Source organism: Rhinolophus sinicus, linkage group LG01, assembly GCF_036562045.2.
Source record: "Rhinolophus sinicus isolate RSC01 linkage group LG01, ASM3656204v1, whole genome shotgun sequence".
NCBI lineage: Eukaryota > Metazoa > Chordata > Mammalia > Chiroptera > Rhinolophidae > Rhinolophus > Rhinolophus sinicus.
Window position 1 is genome coordinate 59,575,336 of NC_133751.1, and position 20,182 is coordinate 59,595,517.

A 20,182-nucleotide genomic window follows, 5' to 3' on the forward strand; every position below is an offset into this window, starting at 1 on the left:
ACCTACTGCTGCCTTTTCCAAAAGTGTCCTTGGAGCCCAGCTCTGCTCTTCACCACCTGCCACGTTCCAGGGTAAACAGGCTTCTCTTCATCCTCAGCCTTACGCAGGAATCCCCACGCCCCCCTTTTCCTAAAACTGGTGGTCCCGGAGAGCATTGGTGGGGGGGGTGCTGGGGGATGCTGACTGCTTCCCACCCCCCACTCCGCACTCCCCTTGCTCTTCAGTGCTCCCTGCTTTGCTTTCCACCCCCTTGAACTCACTCCCCTCCTTTGAGGTTGTGCCATCCCACTTCATGGTCCTCATCCCTGTCACTTACTGACCTCCTGGTCACCCCCTACACTGCACCGCACGCTCACTCCCTCTCCCCCAAGTCCTACCTTCCAGGCGTCCTGCATTTCCCTGTGCCAAGCTATCCACTGCATTGGTCTCTGTGTTCCTCGATTGCTCAGCTGCAGTGGCAATCCCAGCAATTCCAGCTACCGTTTCCTGAGCGCCCCCTGTGCCAGATACCACGTGAGGGGCTGTGCTTGCAATAACCCCACAGGTCTCAAAACATTCCCACGAGGAAGGCATTGTCCTTATTGACAGATGAGGAAACAGATCATTACGCAGGTTTAAGGACTTGCCCAAGGTGACAGAGTGGATGTGGAGGGCAGATTTGAACTTGGTACCAGCGCTGTCCCTCAGCCTTTCACACAGCTGATCCGCCGTGACCTTGAACTCCACTGCTGGGTCTGAAAATGTAGCATCTTTGGCCACAGCCCTCACCCCTCAGCCCGTCCTCTCCCGTTTCTCCCACTACATCTCTTTCCACTGTGATCAATTTAGAGTTTGCCATTCCCTCAATCCCTCCATTTCCCCCAAAACTTTCTATCTTCTCAATCTTTCTCTTTAGTCAGAAGAATGCTCAAATATATTCCTCCTTCAAAATCCCCTGTCCTTCCCATTGCTTTCTTTCCCTGCTCCACCAGGTAACTTGGGAGTTGCCTACCCAGACTGTCACCACTTCCTCACCTCTCTAGTGGCTGGGTTCTGCCCTCCCATCTCCACTGACGGTAGCAAAACCCAGTAGCCACTGTCGGAATTGCCCTTCTGACCTCTACAGAACACTGGTGCTGGGCCTTCCTCTCACGTCCCTTTTGGCTTCCAGGCCACTGGTTTCTCTTCCTTTTTTCCATCAGCTCTTTCCCAGCCTGCTTCAAGGGCACCCCTTCCTCTAAATAGCCCGCATTCTATTTTATAAAAGGAGGCAAGGAGGCCACGTCTTGGCCCCCAGCCCACACAGGCACTGTTGTGCTGAAGGAAAGCTGTTGAATTCTGTATAAATGGACCCATTTACAACTTCCTGTCCATTTAGCTATCAATCATTCTAACAAAGGTAGTACTACTAATAACTTGCACATGTAGCAATTCACAGCTTACAAAGTGCTTTCACATGCCCTTCAATATCCCTATCTATGTGTAATGAAAATATTTTTATGTCTGCACAATATTAAACAGGCATCATTAAATTCAACTCACTTTGCCAAGGTGTTGGGGGGGGCATTCTAAATGAGCTTTGCTCCGATGAGGGGTCCTTGCTTAGGGCGTCTGTGTGCTGTTTGCCAGGACCATGTTCGCAGTCCCCATTCATTTCTGCTGGTGACGGGCAGGTTATTGATCCTTGGGACAGGGCCAAATGACCCTCGTCATTTTAATAACACGTGTTCCCACTGGGATGTTGGGAGCGGCCAAGGGCAGACCAGAAGTTGTGGGAAATCCCCGCACATGCAGATTGAGCCCAATTGCAGGATCTGAGACGTGGATTATGATAAAATGTGACCAGACCTACATAGTTTTTAACACTCTATATGGGTTATGCTTTCTAAAGGAGGCTTGGAAGCTTTAAACCAATATGGCAAGTAGTCATACCTTGTGCACTGCTCCCAGGATGATAGAACCTGCCGGGAGTGCAGAGTTGAGGAAGGTTCTGAGGCCCCTCCCAGGCTCTCTGGAAAAGAATTCCATGATGAGGTGTGAAGGGGGACATGGCAGCATGTGCCACATCTTTGTCGTCGCTGCTTTAAGCTGTCTTTGAAAGGTGATCAACTACCTGACAAGCGAACTCGTCAGGGCTACCAGGGGGCGTCACTGAGGAGAAGCCTTCAGGAGGCTTCAGCTCTTCTTCGAAGCATGGAGCCCGCGGCTTCCTTCCTTGTTTGGCTTGCTGGGGCTTTGCTTTGGAATCACCAGATATTTGAGGTCCGAAGCCATGGGCATAAGGATTTTCTAATGTCCCGCAGCCCCTCAGCAGCTCCCACTTGCTTGCTCAGCCCACTGAAGTGGGCTCTGACCACTTTCCAGGTTCTTTGTACACCATTCTTTCTTGCTGTGTTTTTGCTGTGCTCAAGTGTTGTGGCTTATGAGACTTTCAGGGATGGCCTGAGTCCTGTCCCTTTCCCCGAAACCTCGGTGACCTTTGGGGAATCATGAACTCCAACTCTCTTCTGCCCTTGACTCCTGACTGTCTACTTGACCCCTGATCTGGGGTCCCCTCACCTGCCAGCCTCGGGGTGGGTTTTGGAGCTCTCAGGCCTCTATGGGATCAGATGTACCCAAAGCAGCTGGTTTACTTGCTGATCAACCTTCCCAGTGGAAAGTACAGAGCAGCAGGCACCTTTGCCTGTTTTGCCATCATTCTCACTCACTGTGTTTCCCTGAAAATACAACCTAGCCAGACCATCAGCTCTAATGTGTCTTTTGGAGCAAAAACTAATGTAAGACCGGTATCATATCATATCATATCATATCAATCATATCATATCATATCATATCATATCATATCATATCATCATATATCATATCATATCATATCATACCCGGTCTTATAGTAAAATAAGACTGGATCTTATATTAATTTTTGCTCCAAAAGACGCATTAGAGCTGATTGTCCATCTAGGTCTTATTTTCGGGGAAACACGGTAGATGCCCAGTCACCACGGGGTACAAGTTCTCCCTGCAGCACACTTACACTTCACCCCAAACCCAGGTCTTCAACAGAATAAAATGCTACCTCCTCTCCAAACCCTGGACACTTTGGAACATTGTGTTGGGTTATATTTGAGAGTAGGAAGAAAATGATGAGAGTAGGAAACAATGAGAACAGGAAGAAACAATGAGAGTAGGAAGAAAAACAACACTCACCACCTCCAGCAAAGCAGCCCCTCTGGCCTGAGGACTCTCTTTGCTGCTCGTAAGTACGGCACTGACCAAGCCTTCTACTTGGTGCAGTTTTGCTTTACGGGATGGTGTGATGATGTAGGACCCATTGGCGAGCGCCGGATCAGCATTTAAAAACCTACCCCTGAAGTGCATTGATATCTGCAGCTCACTTTGAAATGCATTTAGAAATATGACTTGATGAAGTGGATCTAGGGGTGGGTAGATATGAGATAAAGCAATGGGTAACACACTAAGGGTGGCATGTGAGTGGGGAGTATGTGGATGTTCACTGTATAATTCAACTTGGCTGCTGGTTTGGAAATTTTCATAATAAAATGTTGGGGAGGGGGGATTACCCCAGACAGTGAACCATGTTAATTTAAAACAGGCTTTTGACCAGTGTGGTCTCTGAGGCCGGAGAGTGAAGGAATTGTGCGATTGGAGCCATTTCATTTGGGAAGACTTCCTGTGCGGGGTGGTTTCCTGCCTGCCGTGGCTTGCAACCCATGCTCTTCATAGACTGGTGGAGAGGAGGGGCGTGCCGGCCTCCCTCCCCGGGATGAGCTGTGCTCTCTGCTGCCGTTCCCCTCTAACACCCCTCTCACCCCTCACCCTTGAGCAGGGTGCTGCTCTCTCCTGAGGCTCTCACACCAGCTTCTAGGCAGTTAAACTGTACTCCACAGCCTCCTCTTGGCCCGGCTTGGCTTTTCTCTCCTCTCCCAGAGGGCTGCCATATGCCTTGGCACTGCCAGTGAGACGGGATGGTGCTCTCACCCAGCATAATGTCTACTGTGAGCAGAGAGGCTGTGGGCATGGGAGAGATGGGAGGCCTGGCTGCTCCAGATGGCCCCCCTGCTGCCTCAAGATTCTAGGCACTGCAGAGCCGACAGAGCGCGGGGGTGCAGGAAGTAAGTGGCAGGTGAGGAAGTTCTCTGGAGTTAGGACGGACTGACCTGACTTGTGTGTGCGTCACACACAACAGAAGGTGCTGGGATCCAACCAGCAGGATAACTGACTCAGGTGTGGGAGTAAAGCACAAGGTGCCCACCTGTCCAGTGCCCACCCTGCCTCTCCAGTCTCCTGCTAGTGTGTAAGTGGGTGCTCCGTGAAGGCAAATTCTTGGTGCTATTAATATCAGGCTTAGCAAAATGGCATCAGGAAGGAACATATGCTGCAATAATAGTATTAGGAGGATTTTTAAAAATTAAGTGCCATGTATAGCACTGCTTTCTGCCTCTGTTAGTGTAGAGAGTTGAGAATTCACTGTCAGGCTCTTGGCCCCTTGGGAAGATGGTACTTCCCATCGTTTTCACTGTCCATCCTGTGCACACATATGCACCCACCCACACATACGTGCCTGGTGAACACACTCATACAGTCCTCCGAGCTGAGCACTTCCCTGCCCTTGACACCTGAAGAACCTTGAAGGGGTGTCCAGCCCTTCCCCCAGCAGGCTGTGGAAGTGGTCCCTTCTGCAAGAGGGGTAGGATGACCCTCAGCCGGTCCTCATCTTGGTTCGGGCATGCTCCATCTTCTTTTCTTCTGAGACGCCATGGTTCCTGGAGTTCAGACCATGGACTCGGGAGTCAGGCTCCTTGGTTTGCGTTCTGGCTCCGTGGCCGCTGACTGTATGACCTTCAACAAGCCTCTCCATCTTTCTATGTCTCAGTTTCATCACTTGCGAAGTGAGGAGGATGATAATCCCTAACGCGCAGATGGCTTTAAGAATTAATCAGTTTTATGCTGTGGAGCCTGACACTGTTACATAGTAGTAAAGCGGTGTTAGCCTCCCCCACTGCTCTTGGCAACCTGCTCCTCTGTCACCCCACTCTGGGCTGCACGCTCAAGTCCAGAGCAAGAATTCAGCAGCTCACTGAGACTGAGACATGGCAACTGTGCTGGTTTCCTATTGTGGCCGTAACAACTTCCCACAAACACAATGCTGTTCTTCCGGTTCTGGAAGTCAGAGTCTGAAGTCATTTCCAGTGGGCTAAAGTCAAGGTGTTGGCACTCCCTCAGAGGCTCTAGGGGACGGTCCTTTCCTTGCCCTTTCCATCTTCTAGAGCTGCATTACTTGCATTCCTTGGCCTGGGGGCCTCCTCCTCCATCTTCAAAGTGTAGCATCTTGCCTCTGTTGTCCCATCTCCCTTTGCCTTCTCCTTCTATGGGCCCTTGTGATGGCATTTAGGGACCACTGGGTAATCCAGGAGACTCTCCCCATCTCGAAATCCTTCACTTAATCACTTCTGCAAAGTCTCTTTTACCATAAGAGGTAATGGTCCCAGGTTCTGGGAATTAAGATGAGGACATATTTGGGGGTTATTAGTCACACAACGACTGAGGCAGGGAGAAGCTCTCTGGGGCCCTGGTTCTATGGCGTGACTTGGCCAAATTCTGCACCAACTTGGAGCACTGCCCCAGACCCTGCCAGGCCACACAAGCTGCCCAGGAGCCCCGCTGTCACTCCCTGTCAACACTAGGCCCTCTCTATGTGTCCAAACAGACTCTGAGGGCACAGTGTCTCATTCTGTTGGACCTCCAGTGCCTGGCACGTGGCATGCATTCAGGCGCTGATATGTTATGTGTGTCCTTTTAGGGCATGGCGAGTGTCACTGCGGAGAATGCAAGTGCCATGCAGGTTACATTGGGGACAACTGTAACTGCTCAACAGACATCAGCACGTGCCGGGGCAAAGATGGCCAGATCTGCAGCGACCGTGGGCACTGCGTGTGTGGGCAGTGCCAATGCACAGAGCCAGGAGCCTTTGGGGAGACATGTGAGAAGTGCCCAACCTGCCCAGATGCTTGCAGCACCAAGAGGTAATGGCCCCCACCCACAGGTTTGGAATACCTTGCATCCTTTTTCCCCCCTCACTCCAGCTTTGCACCCCAGACCAAGCCTTCTTCCAGCCAGTCAGCCCTCAGGGCTGCCAGCCTCTCACTCCCCATCTGCACCCTCCCAGCCTTGCTGGGGAGCGAAACTCTTACTAACATTAACTAAAATAGCATCTTTGAAGCTCTGGTTCCATGGGGATTTTGTAAGAAAATAAAAACAAAACAGAAAAAAAACAAGACTGCTATTCTATTGCTAAACAAGTTTAGAAATTACCAGGTTACTGAGTTAAAAGAAATTAAACTGGTTTTGGTAGCCAAAATAACATCTTCTCACGGCCTTTAGTGTGCTATTAAATATTTCAAAAGGGAATTCAGCGGCCGTCTTTCTTACGAGTGCATTTGATCACACCCCTCCCCCACATTCCTATCTCCCAAACAGTGTTTCATGGGACACCCATGTGGGACATGCCCTTTTAAAGAAAACATAATCAGAAGGTAAATTGGATAGGAGGGCACCTGACCTGGATGAGCCATGCCAGAAACAAACTGCCGAGGCTGTTGAATTTTCTGCTCCATTTATACAGATAATGGAACGCTGGCTCTGTGCTGCCAATGAATGCACAGATTGTCTAGATCTGGGCGCCTGGCCTGCAGTGACTCAGCCACAGGGTCACGTTCCCCGGCTTGACCTCCCCACAGCTCTGCCCTTCACATCCTGCCAGAGTGCCAATGAGAGGGAATTTAAAAAAAACCAAGGAGTTATGCCATCGGGAAAGCAAGAATGACAGTTTCTCTTGAATTTTGCTAGAGAAACAGCTGCGTCATCATCATCCATGCTAAGGTGCCAGCAGGGAGGGACGAGGAGGGGCACAGATGATCAGAAACAAATAATAATACAGACGGCATTTCTCTTTGGTTGGGGAACGCAACTGTGCAATTTTCTTCTGGCAGATTTCCCCTCCCAGCGTCTGGCTCAGGCCGATAATAAAATGAGTGCATGCTCTCTGTGCCTGCCGTGGCTGCTGATGAGTCCGTGGGCAGAAACGTTCTGGGTGGCAGGACCCCTGGTTGGACATTTGCCACAAATAATCCAGGCGTGCGTAATTGAAAGCTGGCTGCAGGTCGAGAGACAAAGATAGACTGGGCCAGATTTTATTCTGTGTAATTGGAAGAGAGCCGGGGAGAGTAAGGGAGAAGAAAAACAGATCCACTTTAGCCCTGCTAAGAGTGGAGAAACAACAGGAATTCAGAGAAACATCCCAGGGGAGGAGGTTAGGATCCTGGATCTGGAGCCCACATAGCTGTGGCCACCCGAGCATGGAATCATAGCCATCGTCCACATTTTATGCTGGACGGAGGTGCCCTCCCCCCCATCCCACCAGCAACACCCTTTTGAGTGTATGGTCCCAGTCCTTGGGGCACATGAAGTTAATGGAGGGATGGGGGGTAGGGTGGGGGCCTGCGAAGCTAGGACAACGCACGTGGAATCAATAAAAGTAAATAAAGTCCGTTTCTTTTCTTCCTCTGGGGCAGCAAGGCAATGTATGATTGGCTTAGATTAGTTGAAAGGTTCCATGGGAAAACAACCCTAGCTTTAAATGTTGAAAGCATTCATTTCCTAGAAGACATAGACATGGTAATTAATTATCCATTAAGCAATACCCAAGGAGCAAAGGGAGCAAAGAGATGTCTGTCATGAGGGAACCTCGCTATTCCTTCTTACTTGTCTCTGGGCCACACTGACCCTTAGTCTCGTTCACAGCCTAGTTGCTGCAACTTCTTTTTTGTTCAAAGTCCTTTTGATAGTCACTTCTAGCAGGCTCTTTTTCTACTTGCTTTTTTGCTGAGGGCCCCCCGATTTTGAATGCCCTGTGTCCTTCTTTTTCCTGGGGTTTCAGAGCAGCTGATCTCTACTTTGTAGAACTAACCACACGTACCCTTCACCTTGGGTGAATTCACACTCAGCCTCAGCTGATTTCAATTAACAGGTTCTGTGCAAAATCTCTCCCAGCAACTTGTTTGTTTAAAAGCCCAGACCTATTTTATTAATGACCACAATATATCACAATTTCAACCTCATACGTGAATCACACAAGTTAGACTGATATGTCTATGTGGATAATTAGGGAATATTTTCTAGAAGCGGCCCTGTGGTTGAATGACAGCAGGGAATGCAGTTGGAGGGCACAGTGACTCTCAGCTGAGACCAGAAGCAGTCACCCTGCTTTGTAACGTGTTAATCCAGGAGGCTGGAGGGGTGCCGCTGGGTTAGCGTGAATGACCAGAGCTGGAGCCACCCCTTCCTGGACCGCAGCCCCGTCTCACTTGCCTGCCTTTGGGAGCTGTAGCCTCAGGGGCAATGCAAACATCACCAACTTGTTTGTAACTCTGGAATGTTTCCATGAAGTCATTCCCAGGAGAGTGGGATTTTTGTGTCCAATTCTGGGATAGTTGAATTCTTAAGCATATTAAAACCCTCTTAAGAAAATCTTATGTACTTTCTCTTCACGATCTACTCACTTGCCCATTCCTCCTTAATGTTCAGAACGTGAAGTAAGGATTTGGGGAGAGGGTTGTCTGAGAGAGGGAGCGCCTGGGTGCTGGATCCAGCAGCTGCCCTTGACTTTATTTGTCCTCCTTCCCATCCCCTGGTCGCGGGCTGTGACTCTGTCCTCTACCAGAGTCTTAGTGTAGCCCAACTAACAGGTGAGTAGACAGCAGGGCCCTTGGGACCCTGCCAGGTGGGCTCCCTCAGGGAGAGAGAAGGGGGCGAGGGCCTGAGAGTCCCCAGGACAGTGGTTTTCGGCCCTCACTGTTAAGCAGAATCTCATATGCCCAGGCTCCAGCTAAGAGATGTAATTCTGTGGGGTGGTTCGCCTAGGCAGTGGTATTTTGTCTTCAAAGCCCCCTGGAGAGTATAATATGCAGAAGGTTGTGAGAGCCCTGCCCTAGTGATAACCGGGGATATCCTGGGAATTGGGACAATATGGGGTCATCAAGCACTGGCCATGGGTGTGAGGACCCCTCTGTGAGGCTGGGGTCACAGTTTCTTATCACTCAGAAACTTCTTGCCTGGAGCAGACTCCTCAGTCAGGTGTTTGGTGCACCGGAGTGCAGATGGATTTGGCTCCAGCTGTCGGAATTTGAAAGGTCTCCAACCCACAACTTAACTTGTAGACGAGACATGCCTCTGAACTCATATGTTCCTCCGAGAACCCTCGGGCTTCCCCACAGCCGTAAGGGTGGAACAGCAACATTACCTGAAGCCAAACAGCTGAAGACGGGCAGAAGTTAAAGCCTGTGGGGCCTGCAGGAAGGCTGAGATCGGCTTTGCTGGGAGCTGTTTCATTATTTGTGTGGAGCTACTAAATAGCATTTAACATGCACATTTATTGCCTCTTTTCCAAAGAGATTGTGTCGAGTGCTTGCTGCTTCACTCAGGGAGCCCAGCTGACAACCAGACCTGCCAAAACCTGTGCAAGGATGAGGTGATCACGTGGGTGGACAACATCGGTGAGTGTGCCGGAGCAGCCCTGTGCGGCCGTCCCCTTTTGGACCTTAGCAGACATGTACAGACTTTCTCCCCTGTGGGATGATCTTGAAGGCTGCTTGGCGGGGAGGAGGATAGTTTTAGCCTTGAGTTAGGGGACGTAGCCTCAGTGTTCTTGGCATGACTGCCGGCTCCCCAAGAGGATTGGTGAGCTAGGGCATAGGTTCCAGACTCTTTAAGGTTTGAGACCTCGTTGTTCATAAGTTTCTGTCCCATCACTGGAACCCAGTCTTCTCCTGAGAAGTTAGTGTATTCGTTAGAATAAGTAATATTAGCGGCTATAACAAACCCCAAACCTCAATGACTTAACAAAATATAAGTCAGTTTATCACTCACTAAAAGTCCAGTGAAGATTCTCCTAGATGTGGTCATCTAGGCACCCTGTGTTGTGGAGGTTCCTCCCTTCTCAGGTCCTCAGACTTCTCTCCATTTAGTCAGCAAATGGGGAAAGACCGAATGAAAGAGCACGTAGGAGGTGTATGTGAGCCTGGCCTGGAAGGAGTGCACATAACTTCCATCCACATTTCATGGGGCAGTCATCGGTCATCTAGCCACATTTAACTGCAAGGCTGGCTGGGAAATGAGGTCAAGCTGTGTGCTCAGGAAGCAGGGGAGCCATGTTTGGTGAACAACTAGCCAGTCTCTGCACTGTTGGTCAGAGCCCAGCGCGGCTATCGCTCAGTCCAGAGGGGCAGAGCTCTCATTTAGTCTGGATTGAACCTGGGATTGAGTGCCACCTTGGCTCTTCTCCCCACAGCAGGTCACCCATTTCTGCAGATCTCGCCCACTCCTTGCTGTGCTGTGTTGCCTAGCGGCTTACGTGTTAGGGCTCTTCTTACTCTAACCACTCCAGTTTGACAGCATCCCCTCCATCCCTCTGCTATCACTCTGGACAAATGGCTACAAGTCCATTTCTGATTGTGAGCCCACCAGGAGGCTCAGATAGAGGCGCAAAGATGTTTGCTTTTCACCAACTCTGGGCGGCATCCATGTCTCTCCAGTACAGCCATTGCTCTCCAGGCTGAGCAGTTTCTAAGGGTAAGAGACGCAAATCACTTATCTTAGCCCTATAAACATGTGAGGGGGTTTGGAACTATTCTGGAACAGTCTATTTACATCAAGTCATGGTGACCCTGTGCTGCAACCCTCCTGCACTGCTATTGAGAATGTAAAATGGTACAGCCACTTTGGAAAGGGTTTGGCAGTTCCCCCCAAATTAAAAATAGTCGCCATATAGTCCAGCAATTCCACTTCCAGGTGTATACACAAGAGAATTGAAAATATAGGTTAACGCAGTACTTACTTGTACATGAATGTCCATAGCAGCATTACTCATAATAGTCAAAAATTGGAAACAACCCAAATGTACATGAACTGATGAATGAAAAAATATGGCCTATCCATGCAATGGAACATTATTCAACCATAAAAAGGAATGAAGTTTTGACACATGCACAACATGGATGAACCTTGAAAGTATTACGCTCAGTGAAAGAAGCCTGACAGAAAAGGACGTACGAGGTCTGACAGTTACATTCGCGAACTTGCCACCATGTGCTTACATTGGCAGCACTATACAAACAGCTCGGTAAGGTTTCATAACCTGGGTATATCAGTGTCTCACAGCTGTTTTTGTGTCAATGGGTGGTGGTGTCTTGCTGAGTGGCGTTCATTATTTTTGCGTGTTTTTGTGTGTTGTCACGAGAATGTCTGAGCTTGAATTAGAGCAACAAACAAACATTAAATTTCTTGTTAACCTTGGCAAGAGTGGAAGTGAAATCAGGCACATGTTAGTCCAAGTTTATTGGGATAATGCCATGAAGAAAACGGCCGTGTACAAATGGATTAAGCGTTTTTCTGAGGAGAGAGAACGTGTTACTGATGAAGAGAGAGGTCAGAGCAGCCAGTAACAAGCATAACTTAAGAAAACATTGCAAGAATTCATCAAACTGTGCGTCAAAATCGTCGGCTGACTGAGAAACATAGCAGACGAAGTAAACATCCATAGAGAAACAGTTAGGAAACTCTTAACTGAAAATCTTGGCATGAGAAAGGTGTGTGCAAAAATGGCCCTGAAGGGGGCCGGCCAGATGCCTCAGTTGGTTAGAGTGCGAGCTCTGAACAACAGTGTTGCAGGGTTGCTGGTTCGATTCCCGAATGGGATGGTGGGCTGTGCCCCCTGCAACTAAAGATTGAAAATGACTACTGGACTTAGAACTGAGCTGTGCCCTCCAGAACTAGATTGAAGGGCAGCAACTTTGAGCTGAAGGGCCCTGAAGAAACACACTGTACCCCAATAAAAAAAAATAAAAATAAAAACATGAAGAAAGGAAAACGTTTCCTATCTTTAAAAAAAAAAGGTCCCAAAGGAGCTCACTGATAAACAAAAGAAAAGGAGAACCAAAGTTTGCCAAGACCTTTTGGAGAGGCAAGATGATGTTTTGGGCTGTGTTACCACCGCTGATGAAACCTGGGTGTACCAATAGGACCCTGAAACAAAGCGTCAAAGTGCACAGTGGAAGTCAGCCAATTCTCCATGACCAAAAAATTCCATCAGTCCAAACCAAGTGTCAAAATGATGTTGCTAACCTTTTTTGATTAGAGGGATTATTCATTTTGAATTTGTACCAACTAGACAAACGGTTAACCAAGTTTACTATTTGGAAGTGCTGAAAAGGCTGTGTGAAAAAGTTAGACAACCTGAACTTTTTTCTAACAATTCATGGCTCTTGCATCAGGACAATACACCAGCTCACACGGCACTGTCTGTGAGGGAGTTTTTAGCCATTAAACAAATAACTGTATTGGAACACCCTCCCTACTCACCTGATCTAGCCCCCAATGACTTCTTTCTTTACCCAAAGATAAAGGAAATATTGAAAGAAGACATTTTGATGACATTCAGGACATCAAGAGTAATACGACGACAGCTCTGATGGCCATTCCAGAAAGAGTTCCAAAATTACTTTGAAAGGTGGACTAGGTGCTGGCGTCGGTGCATAGCTTCCCAAGGGAAGTAATTTGAAGGTGACCATAGAGATATTCAGCAATGAGGTGTGTAGTACTTTTTCTAGGATGAGTTTGCAAAGTTAATTGTCAGACCACATATGTTATATGATTCCACTATATGTCCAAAATAGACAAAAGCATAGAGACAGAGAGTAGATTCGTGGTTACCAGGGCCTGGGGAGAGAAGGGGATTGAGGCTAACTGCTAGCATGTATGGGCTTTCCTTTTGGAGTGATAGAAATGTCCTAGAATTAGGTAGTGGGCATGGTTACACAACATTGTGAATATACAAAAACTACTGAATCATGCACTTTAAAATTGTTAAATAGTAGGGGGGAAAGACTGTGGACCTTGAAAGGGACTCAGCATCTGAGGCTCCCTTGCTGGCAGCCTGTTCTCTGCCTTGACCTCAGCTGCGCAGACTTGTAGCCCAGCCACCTGTCTGTCTTGGCCCTAATTTGCCTTCTTTATAGACTTCCTTGTTCCTGCCTCCCTGATCTTGACCGACTGTTCTGGCCAAATCACAGCTTTTGAGTGTGTTGAGTCCTGTATGCAGCCAACACATATCCACTGAGCACCTGCTGTGCGCCAGGGCCTGTGGGGGAGCCAGCTGGGAGGTTACCGAGTCCCATCTCTCATGCCCCGTTTCCTGCTCCTGCTTCCGTTTTGCTACTTAAAGCAGGACAGCAAATTCTGCCTGCAGGCCTGGGGAGCTTGCCCCCTAACTAGGCACACACATTCAAAAAAGATAAGACAGTGCCTTCCCGTGGCCCACTTGGAGCAATTGCAGTCGTTCACGTACAGCTGCCTGTCAGCCTGTCCCTGTGAGGTGAATTGGTTGCTTCACAGAGAAGGTTTCTGTTTGAATTCACCATTTACCCTTTTTCTTTCTTCTCCCTGGCTTTTTATCACACACACACACACACACACACACACACACACACACACACACACACACACACACACACACACACACTCACACTCACAGACCAGGCTGAGAGAAAAGGTCCAGGCCTTTATGTTTGAAAACCACCCTAAGACATCTGGTTCCAGGTTAGAACTCCTTTGAGCAACAGGGTTTCAAAGGCCAGAGCTGAAAAGCATTTCACGGTATAACATTCACCTGCAATTGTCATTTGGGCCCCACTGGCCATTTCCTACCCACTCACCTAACTCTTACTTCACACTCTTCTCTACTTCCTTTCCCTCCAAGAAGCCAATCTAAGACTTTCCCGAGGAAGCCTTAGAATGCAGATAACACCTGGACCGGGGATTGTGACAGCTTGCATCGGGGAACAGCTAGGGGACAGGGAAGAGTAGAGGCAGCTTGAGGAAGGGAGGTCTTACTACAGGGGAGCAGGCCAATCCGTGTCCGGGCTCAGCCCTGGCCTCTCGTGCCGGCTCACTTTCTCTCCAGGTGCCAGCACCACTCTGGGTACCAGTCTTTTATCCAAACGTTCTCATCACATTGTGTGTCTTTTTGGTTTCACACCTTAAGAAAGAGCAGCGAACGCTTGGCCTCTGCAGCCAGCTCTCAGCCAAGCGGATGCAAGTGGGAACTCAAAGAGCATCAGGACGGCTTTCTTTTCTTTATCCCTTTAATTTCCAGGGCCAATTCTATTCACCAATCCTGACACCACGCAATTCCTTTTTTTATTTCACATCACACCCAGTAAACACTTCCGAGGTTTGAAGATCCTTTCTTACTTTCCACAGGGAACCCTCCATCTAAGGGAATTCAAGTTCCCAGAGCAAACTAAACTCAGCACCTAAGTCTGTGTTCTCGATGTGAGAAACCTGAATTCATATTTAAAGGCCCAGCCCCCCCCCCCCCCTTAAGCCTCTCTGCATCCCCTTTCCTCTGTGAGGTGTTTGGCTCCTCGCCCCATCCATCAACGCCTCTGGGTTACTCAGATACAAACTTGGGATATTTCTGCTTGGTTTTCTCCCAGTGAAAGACGACCAGGAGGCTGTACTTTGTTTCTACAAAACTGCCAAGGATTGTGTCATGTTGTTCACCTACGCAGACCTGCCCAGTGGGAAGTCCAACCTGACGGTCCTCAAGGAGCCAGGTGGGTGAGGGCCTGCTCGTCTGCTCCCCCAGGGGCTCGTGTAGGCACGTCACCCATTCTCTCCTCATCACTCTTGCCAAACTCCAGAGAAAGGAGGGTGATAATTCCTTATGAAGATCAGACTCTAAGGCCACCCCACTACCTAACTCCTAGAGTTGAGAAGAAAGATGGCTGCACCTCTGGGGGCCCATTCCTGTGGCAGAGCTCTGGGGAGGGGGGCATGCACGCTAGAGGAGCACAAGGCCCTGCCCCAGGGGAGTGCCTCATCTCAGAGGAGAGAAAGCGCAGGGGTGAAAGGGAGCACAGGACTCACTTAACATGCAGGGCTCAAGGCTAATGGTGGGGAGCTGCTGGGCTCTGCAGGGTACGTGCAGGGCAAGTCTGGACAATCCGGGCTGGGTGGGCCAGCGCTGTGTTAGGGAGCATCTGGGTACACACACACCCTGGCCAGGCCACTGCACTTCCTAGTGTGGAGTCCAAGAATGGCAGATGGAGCGCTGGGTTAAACATTCCTACGTGCTGCCGTGCTGGGCTCCCTGGGCCAACGAGGAGGCCCAGCTTTAATCCCAGCACAGATAATTCTGCCTCATGCTTTGTGCTCGGGGACCAATGGCCTTTTGCCTTGGGGTAATTAGGGTTTCTAGTGTGACCCCTTTTATTCTTTTCTGGAGGAGCACGGGGGGAGCAGGAAAAGATGTGCTTTCTTCAATTCACAGCATTGCAAACTGTTTTTCCAAATTGGGCCAGACCACATAACGTGCCTTCCCTGGGCAGAAGCAGGGGAAGTGTGGTACCAGCCCAGGATGCATGCCTGTAAGAATGAAGTTTTGCTTCCAAGTGCTGTCTTTGTGGTTCTTTGAAAATAAGCACATTTGCTCCAAAGGTCTCCACACTAAGGGCTTACAAATGTTGGCTGGCCCCCAGCCCAGCCCTTGTGGAAGCGGCTTCATGAAACCTCCTGCTCGCCCAGTCTGCTCTTGAAACCATTTACATGGAAGCTGACGCATGGTCCAGCGGCCTGCACTGGAGACTGGGCCAGGCTGGGGTGGGGGTGCTTCAAGCTGGGGAGATACAGCCATACACAGCGTGTGGGAGGAAGTGGCGTGGCCTACAAGGTTCTCGCCTGCACTGTGCCATAGACTTGCTGTGTGGCCTTGGAACAATCAACACTCCTCTTTGAATCTTTCATTTATGTGCCTTGAAGAAAGCTGCCTGCCCACTCAAGTCTTCCAAACGCAGTGTGAGGATCTAAGATAAATAAAGGGAAGACCTTTGGAAGAGAGGTGTACCTTTTATTTCAGATACACCCGAAGTTGGGGGTGGGAGGGGAGCACTGATGCTGATGACTGTGCTCATCGTGCTCCTGGTCCCCTCCAGAATGTGGCACTGCCCCCAATGCCATGACCATCCTGCTGGTGGTGGTTGGCAGTATTCTCCTGATTGGTTTTGCGCTCCTGGCTATCTGGAAGCTGCTTGTCACCATCCACGACCGGAGAGAGTTTGCAAAGTTCCAGAGTGAGCGATCCAGGGCCCGCTACGAAATGGTAAGGCCGTGGGACGTGGGAAGTAGACAAAATGTCAAGTTTAGATGTCTGCTTGAGTTCAAGCAAGTGATAAAGACCCGCTAACATCTTTGGCGTTCCAAACCAAGAAACAAAACCTGAAAGAGGAGGTATATGCCGGGTTCTGGATGGTGAGACGTGTATGGCCCGGGAACACAGAAGTTCCTGAACAGAGCCCTGCCCCAGACCCGGGTTGGGAGACGCATGGGGCAGAGCTGCTCAGCTGGCACTGCCTCAGCAGGAAGTCTGGACAGTCTTAGAGAGACCACAGACCCAGGGGACACCCTCAGGTTCTTAGAGTCTATTACAGTGTCCATATGTGTATGTCTTGTCTCCCCATGCAAACTGCATGCTCCCGAAGGACTCGTTACAGAGTAAGGGCCCCCCACCGAGCCTCCAGTTAGTTACTGTAAAAGTTGGAAGGAATATCAGGGACCATCTCCCAGCCCTTAATTTAGAGCTTGAAAGTGCAAGTTCAGAGGAGGGGAGGGATTCTCCCAGGGCAAGGCGAGCTGGAGGCTGCCAGTACCGGAGCACAAGGCTGTCGCCCCACCTGCGTGCTCAGCTTGCAGCCTTCCTGGGTAACTCACCAAGGAAGGGCCTCTAACCCTGAGTGTGTGTTTGAATCAATGAACTGACCCACTTCTTCCTGCCTTGCATGTTCTGTAGGCTTCAAACCCTCTGTACAGAAAGCCCATCTCCACACACACCGTGGATTTCACCTTTAACAAGTTCAACAAATCCTACAATGGCACAGTGGACTGACAGCTCCTTCTCAGAGGGCTGGAGGGGGTGAATGATAAAGTCAGAGACTGATACGCTTTGGACAGCTGTTCCACTCAATCACGGCTCCCTAGATAGACAAGCACAGAGACCTTCTGGTGAGCCTGGGCGAGGAGCCCATTTCCTGCACAGGAAGGCGCCCGGCCATGCCACCTGGCTACAGCGCCAGAGCCTTGCTAGGTGGCCACCCCTCCCAGCCTGGGAAAGGCCAGAGGACCTTGGCGCTCTCGGCTTCCCCACCACATCCACCTTGTCCTGTCAATGAACTGTTGAGATGCTGGGCTGCCTGTCTTCCAGGAGGGCTGGGCCTCCAGTCTGGCTAGAGGAGAAGGCTCTTGGGACTGTCAGAATGTGTAAAATTGATGCACGGTCTGGCTTTTTAATGTTGATCATTTTTATATGAAATAAAAAGACCATGCATTTATGGTATAGTTCTGATTCCTGATAATTGTCTGCCTGATGTCTATGCCTTGCACACGGGTGTGGGTGACGGGATTACTGAGATGCTTGTTCAAGGCACAGAGTTTGCAAATGTCCATTTTCCTCTCTGGTCCATGTTTGTTTAGTACTTTTGTAATGAACAGGAAAGAGATTGTTTGGGATTGAAAGTAAAGATTAAAACCAAAATATTTTGTCTTTGCCTGACACTCTCTATGACATGGATGTTCCTTTCTGAAGTGGTTTTGAACGGTGCCCCCGGGGAATTGAAATGTCTGTGCACTTCCTCAGGGGACACAACAATCCAGTCCAATACTCAAAACCAGGTCTCTTCAAACAGGGCTCCATGGGGCACTGAGGGGCAGCCGGGGGGGCTCTAGGGGGGGCTAAGCAGGTATCTTTGGACCCTCCCTGCTTTTGCTTAAAGAGTTGAGGTTAGAAAATGTGAAAACCACCCTCCCCCTTCCCGAGGTGCTGAGGCCAGAAATAGTGCAGATGAAGAAGGTTCAAGATGCGGTTTCCACACAAAGTCACTTCTTACACATCATCAAGAACAGTTCCCTTCCCCAGCCAAACGCCTGTGTCCCAACCAGGCCCAAAGCACAAAACTCATTTTTATTTTTATTTTTTCCTGTTGGGCCCTGAAGTCCCCTTAGGTTCCCAAATCTGAGACTGAAGGAACCCCACAAGTTGCCTAATCATATCTCCTATTTATAGAAGAGGAAACTGATTGCCAGAGAGGGAACGTGGCTTGCCCAGGTGTCAGGAGGCTAACTCATGACAAACCCGTACTATGTAAGACCCAGGTCTCACCTCCGGAGTGCCAGCTTCCTACTACCTGCTCTTTTTTGTAAAATCTCTTTCACTAATCATGTTTTGCTATTGGCATCACTTCAAGGCGATCAGGCTTTTATTCCAAATTCATCTCTTTTCAGCCTGTTCCCCTTAATTTCTGCAAACACTAAGACAACAATGCCTATCACTAGATAGGGCCTATGGTACTCAGAACAGAATCTGAGTTTCCTTTGTCCTGTATAATTAGGATGAAGCAGAGACCTGAGACTTGGTAAAGCTGCCTTCAATCCTTTTTGGAATACAGCCAAATGTAAATAAATATATAAAATAGGTAAACGGTGGCTTTGAGACTTTCTAAAATGAGAAAAATTGGATATTGGGAGAAACTTTGGCTTTCTCTTCTGCTTAATTGTGGATTTCCTGGAGACAAATCATTACCTTGTTCGAAGTCTCATTTTTGGACAGCTCTGTAAGGGCACAGCATCCTTGAGCCATAGATAGCAAAGGATGATTTGCTTCTGGCTCCCACCTGACGTTGTGGGTATTTCATCTGTGACCCGGGAGGGCTGCTGATGGAACCAGCCGCTCACGGTGCCCTGCTGCCCCCTGCTGGAAGCTTTTGGGACAGGCTGTTTAGAGACCTGACTTCTGAGATTCTGACCCAATATTGTAGGTGATTTCCTCATTTCTTTTCTTAGGTGGTTTGGCCATATCCCTCTTTCCTCCTTGCCCAACGATGAACATAAATAATGGGCTGGAAAGCTCTCTCAGCCCTTGCAGTCCTTACTGGGCTGTGGAGGCACAGATGGAGTGAACCTTCCAATGCAGACGTATGGCCCTTGTGTGGTCACCGTGGCTCTGCAAGGAGTGCCTGGCAGTCTCTGGAAAACTTTTTATGCTGTTTGGAAAGATGATTAGTGCTGCACTTGTTTGTTGGAAAGAAGAAGGGGGCATTATTTACCTTTGTAACCAATCTATGTTGCTATAATACAGATTTTCAAATGGTACTTGTCATGCAGGGTCTCAGCTCCCGCTCCCCGCACAAGAATGCAGAATATGGTGAGGCCAAAAAGGAACACCCACGGAGCCATAGGTAGGGGAGTCACACCACTATAGTCTCGCTGGCAACTGGGTTGGAGACACAGGAAGCAGGAGCCACACGATCCGCAACTTGCCGTCCGCTTCTCTGCCAACCCACCTCACTTGCTGACTTCAATCCGTACTTGCTAGCTTATCCATGGCAGTTATATCAGTGGCTAATGGCTAATTGGTTACAGCTGATGGCCAACTAGTCACAGGTGATGACCATCTACTGCCTGAGCCAGCACCATTCCACGTGAGGCTGACAGCCTGGAAATTGGTCTCTGGGACTCTATCCCCATAGTACTTATTATTTTTATTGGTTTTGAACAATTTACTTTTTTATTGCAAAAATAAAGAGATAATAAAGTAAAAATATTTTATAATCATACCACGCAGAGGTTACCACAAGAGTAGTTACTCTTGACCTTTTTGTGTCTGACTTCTCAGTCTTTTTTCTATGCATATATACGTAATTTGAACCAAATTAGGATTATAGTGTCACTGTTTCAAAAATTTTTAATTTTCAATTACAGTTGACATACAATACTATCTTAGTTTCAGATGAATAACATAGTGATTACACATTTATATAATTTACGAAGTGATTACCCCAATAAGTCTAGTACCCATCTGACACCGTACATAGGCGCTACAATATTATAGGCGCTACTATATTCCCTATACTGTACTTTACATCCTCATGATACTGTCACTCTTTTTATAAGGACTGGGGACTCTCATTCAGCTTGGTTGGCTACTACCGTGTTTCCCTGAAAATAAGACCTAGCCGGACAATCAGCTCTAATGTGTCTTTTGGAGCAAAAATTAATATAAGACCCAGTCTTGTCTTAATAT

General features: G+C 48.8%; 1 protein-coding gene across 1 annotated transcript in view; it reads left to right on the forward strand.

The window, feature by feature from the left end:
* The window catches only part of ITGB5 (integrin subunit beta 5), a 117,704-nt gene extending 100,048 nt beyond the window's left edge, over positions 1-17,656 (forward strand). Inside the window, exons 11-15 of the mRNA XM_019738981.2 lie at positions 5,798-6,020; positions 9,445-9,548; positions 14,547-14,666; positions 16,044-16,210; positions 16,898-17,656. Of these exons, the coding sequence (XP_019594540.2) occupies positions 5,798-6,020; positions 9,445-9,548; positions 14,547-14,666; positions 16,044-16,210; positions 16,898-16,993 (710 nt within the window). The 3' untranslated portion in view covers positions 16,994-17,656. The remainder of the gene's footprint in view (positions 1-5,797; positions 6,021-9,444; positions 9,549-14,546; positions 14,667-16,043; positions 16,211-16,897) is intronic.
* Positions 17,657-20,182: the final 2,526 nt, after the last annotated feature.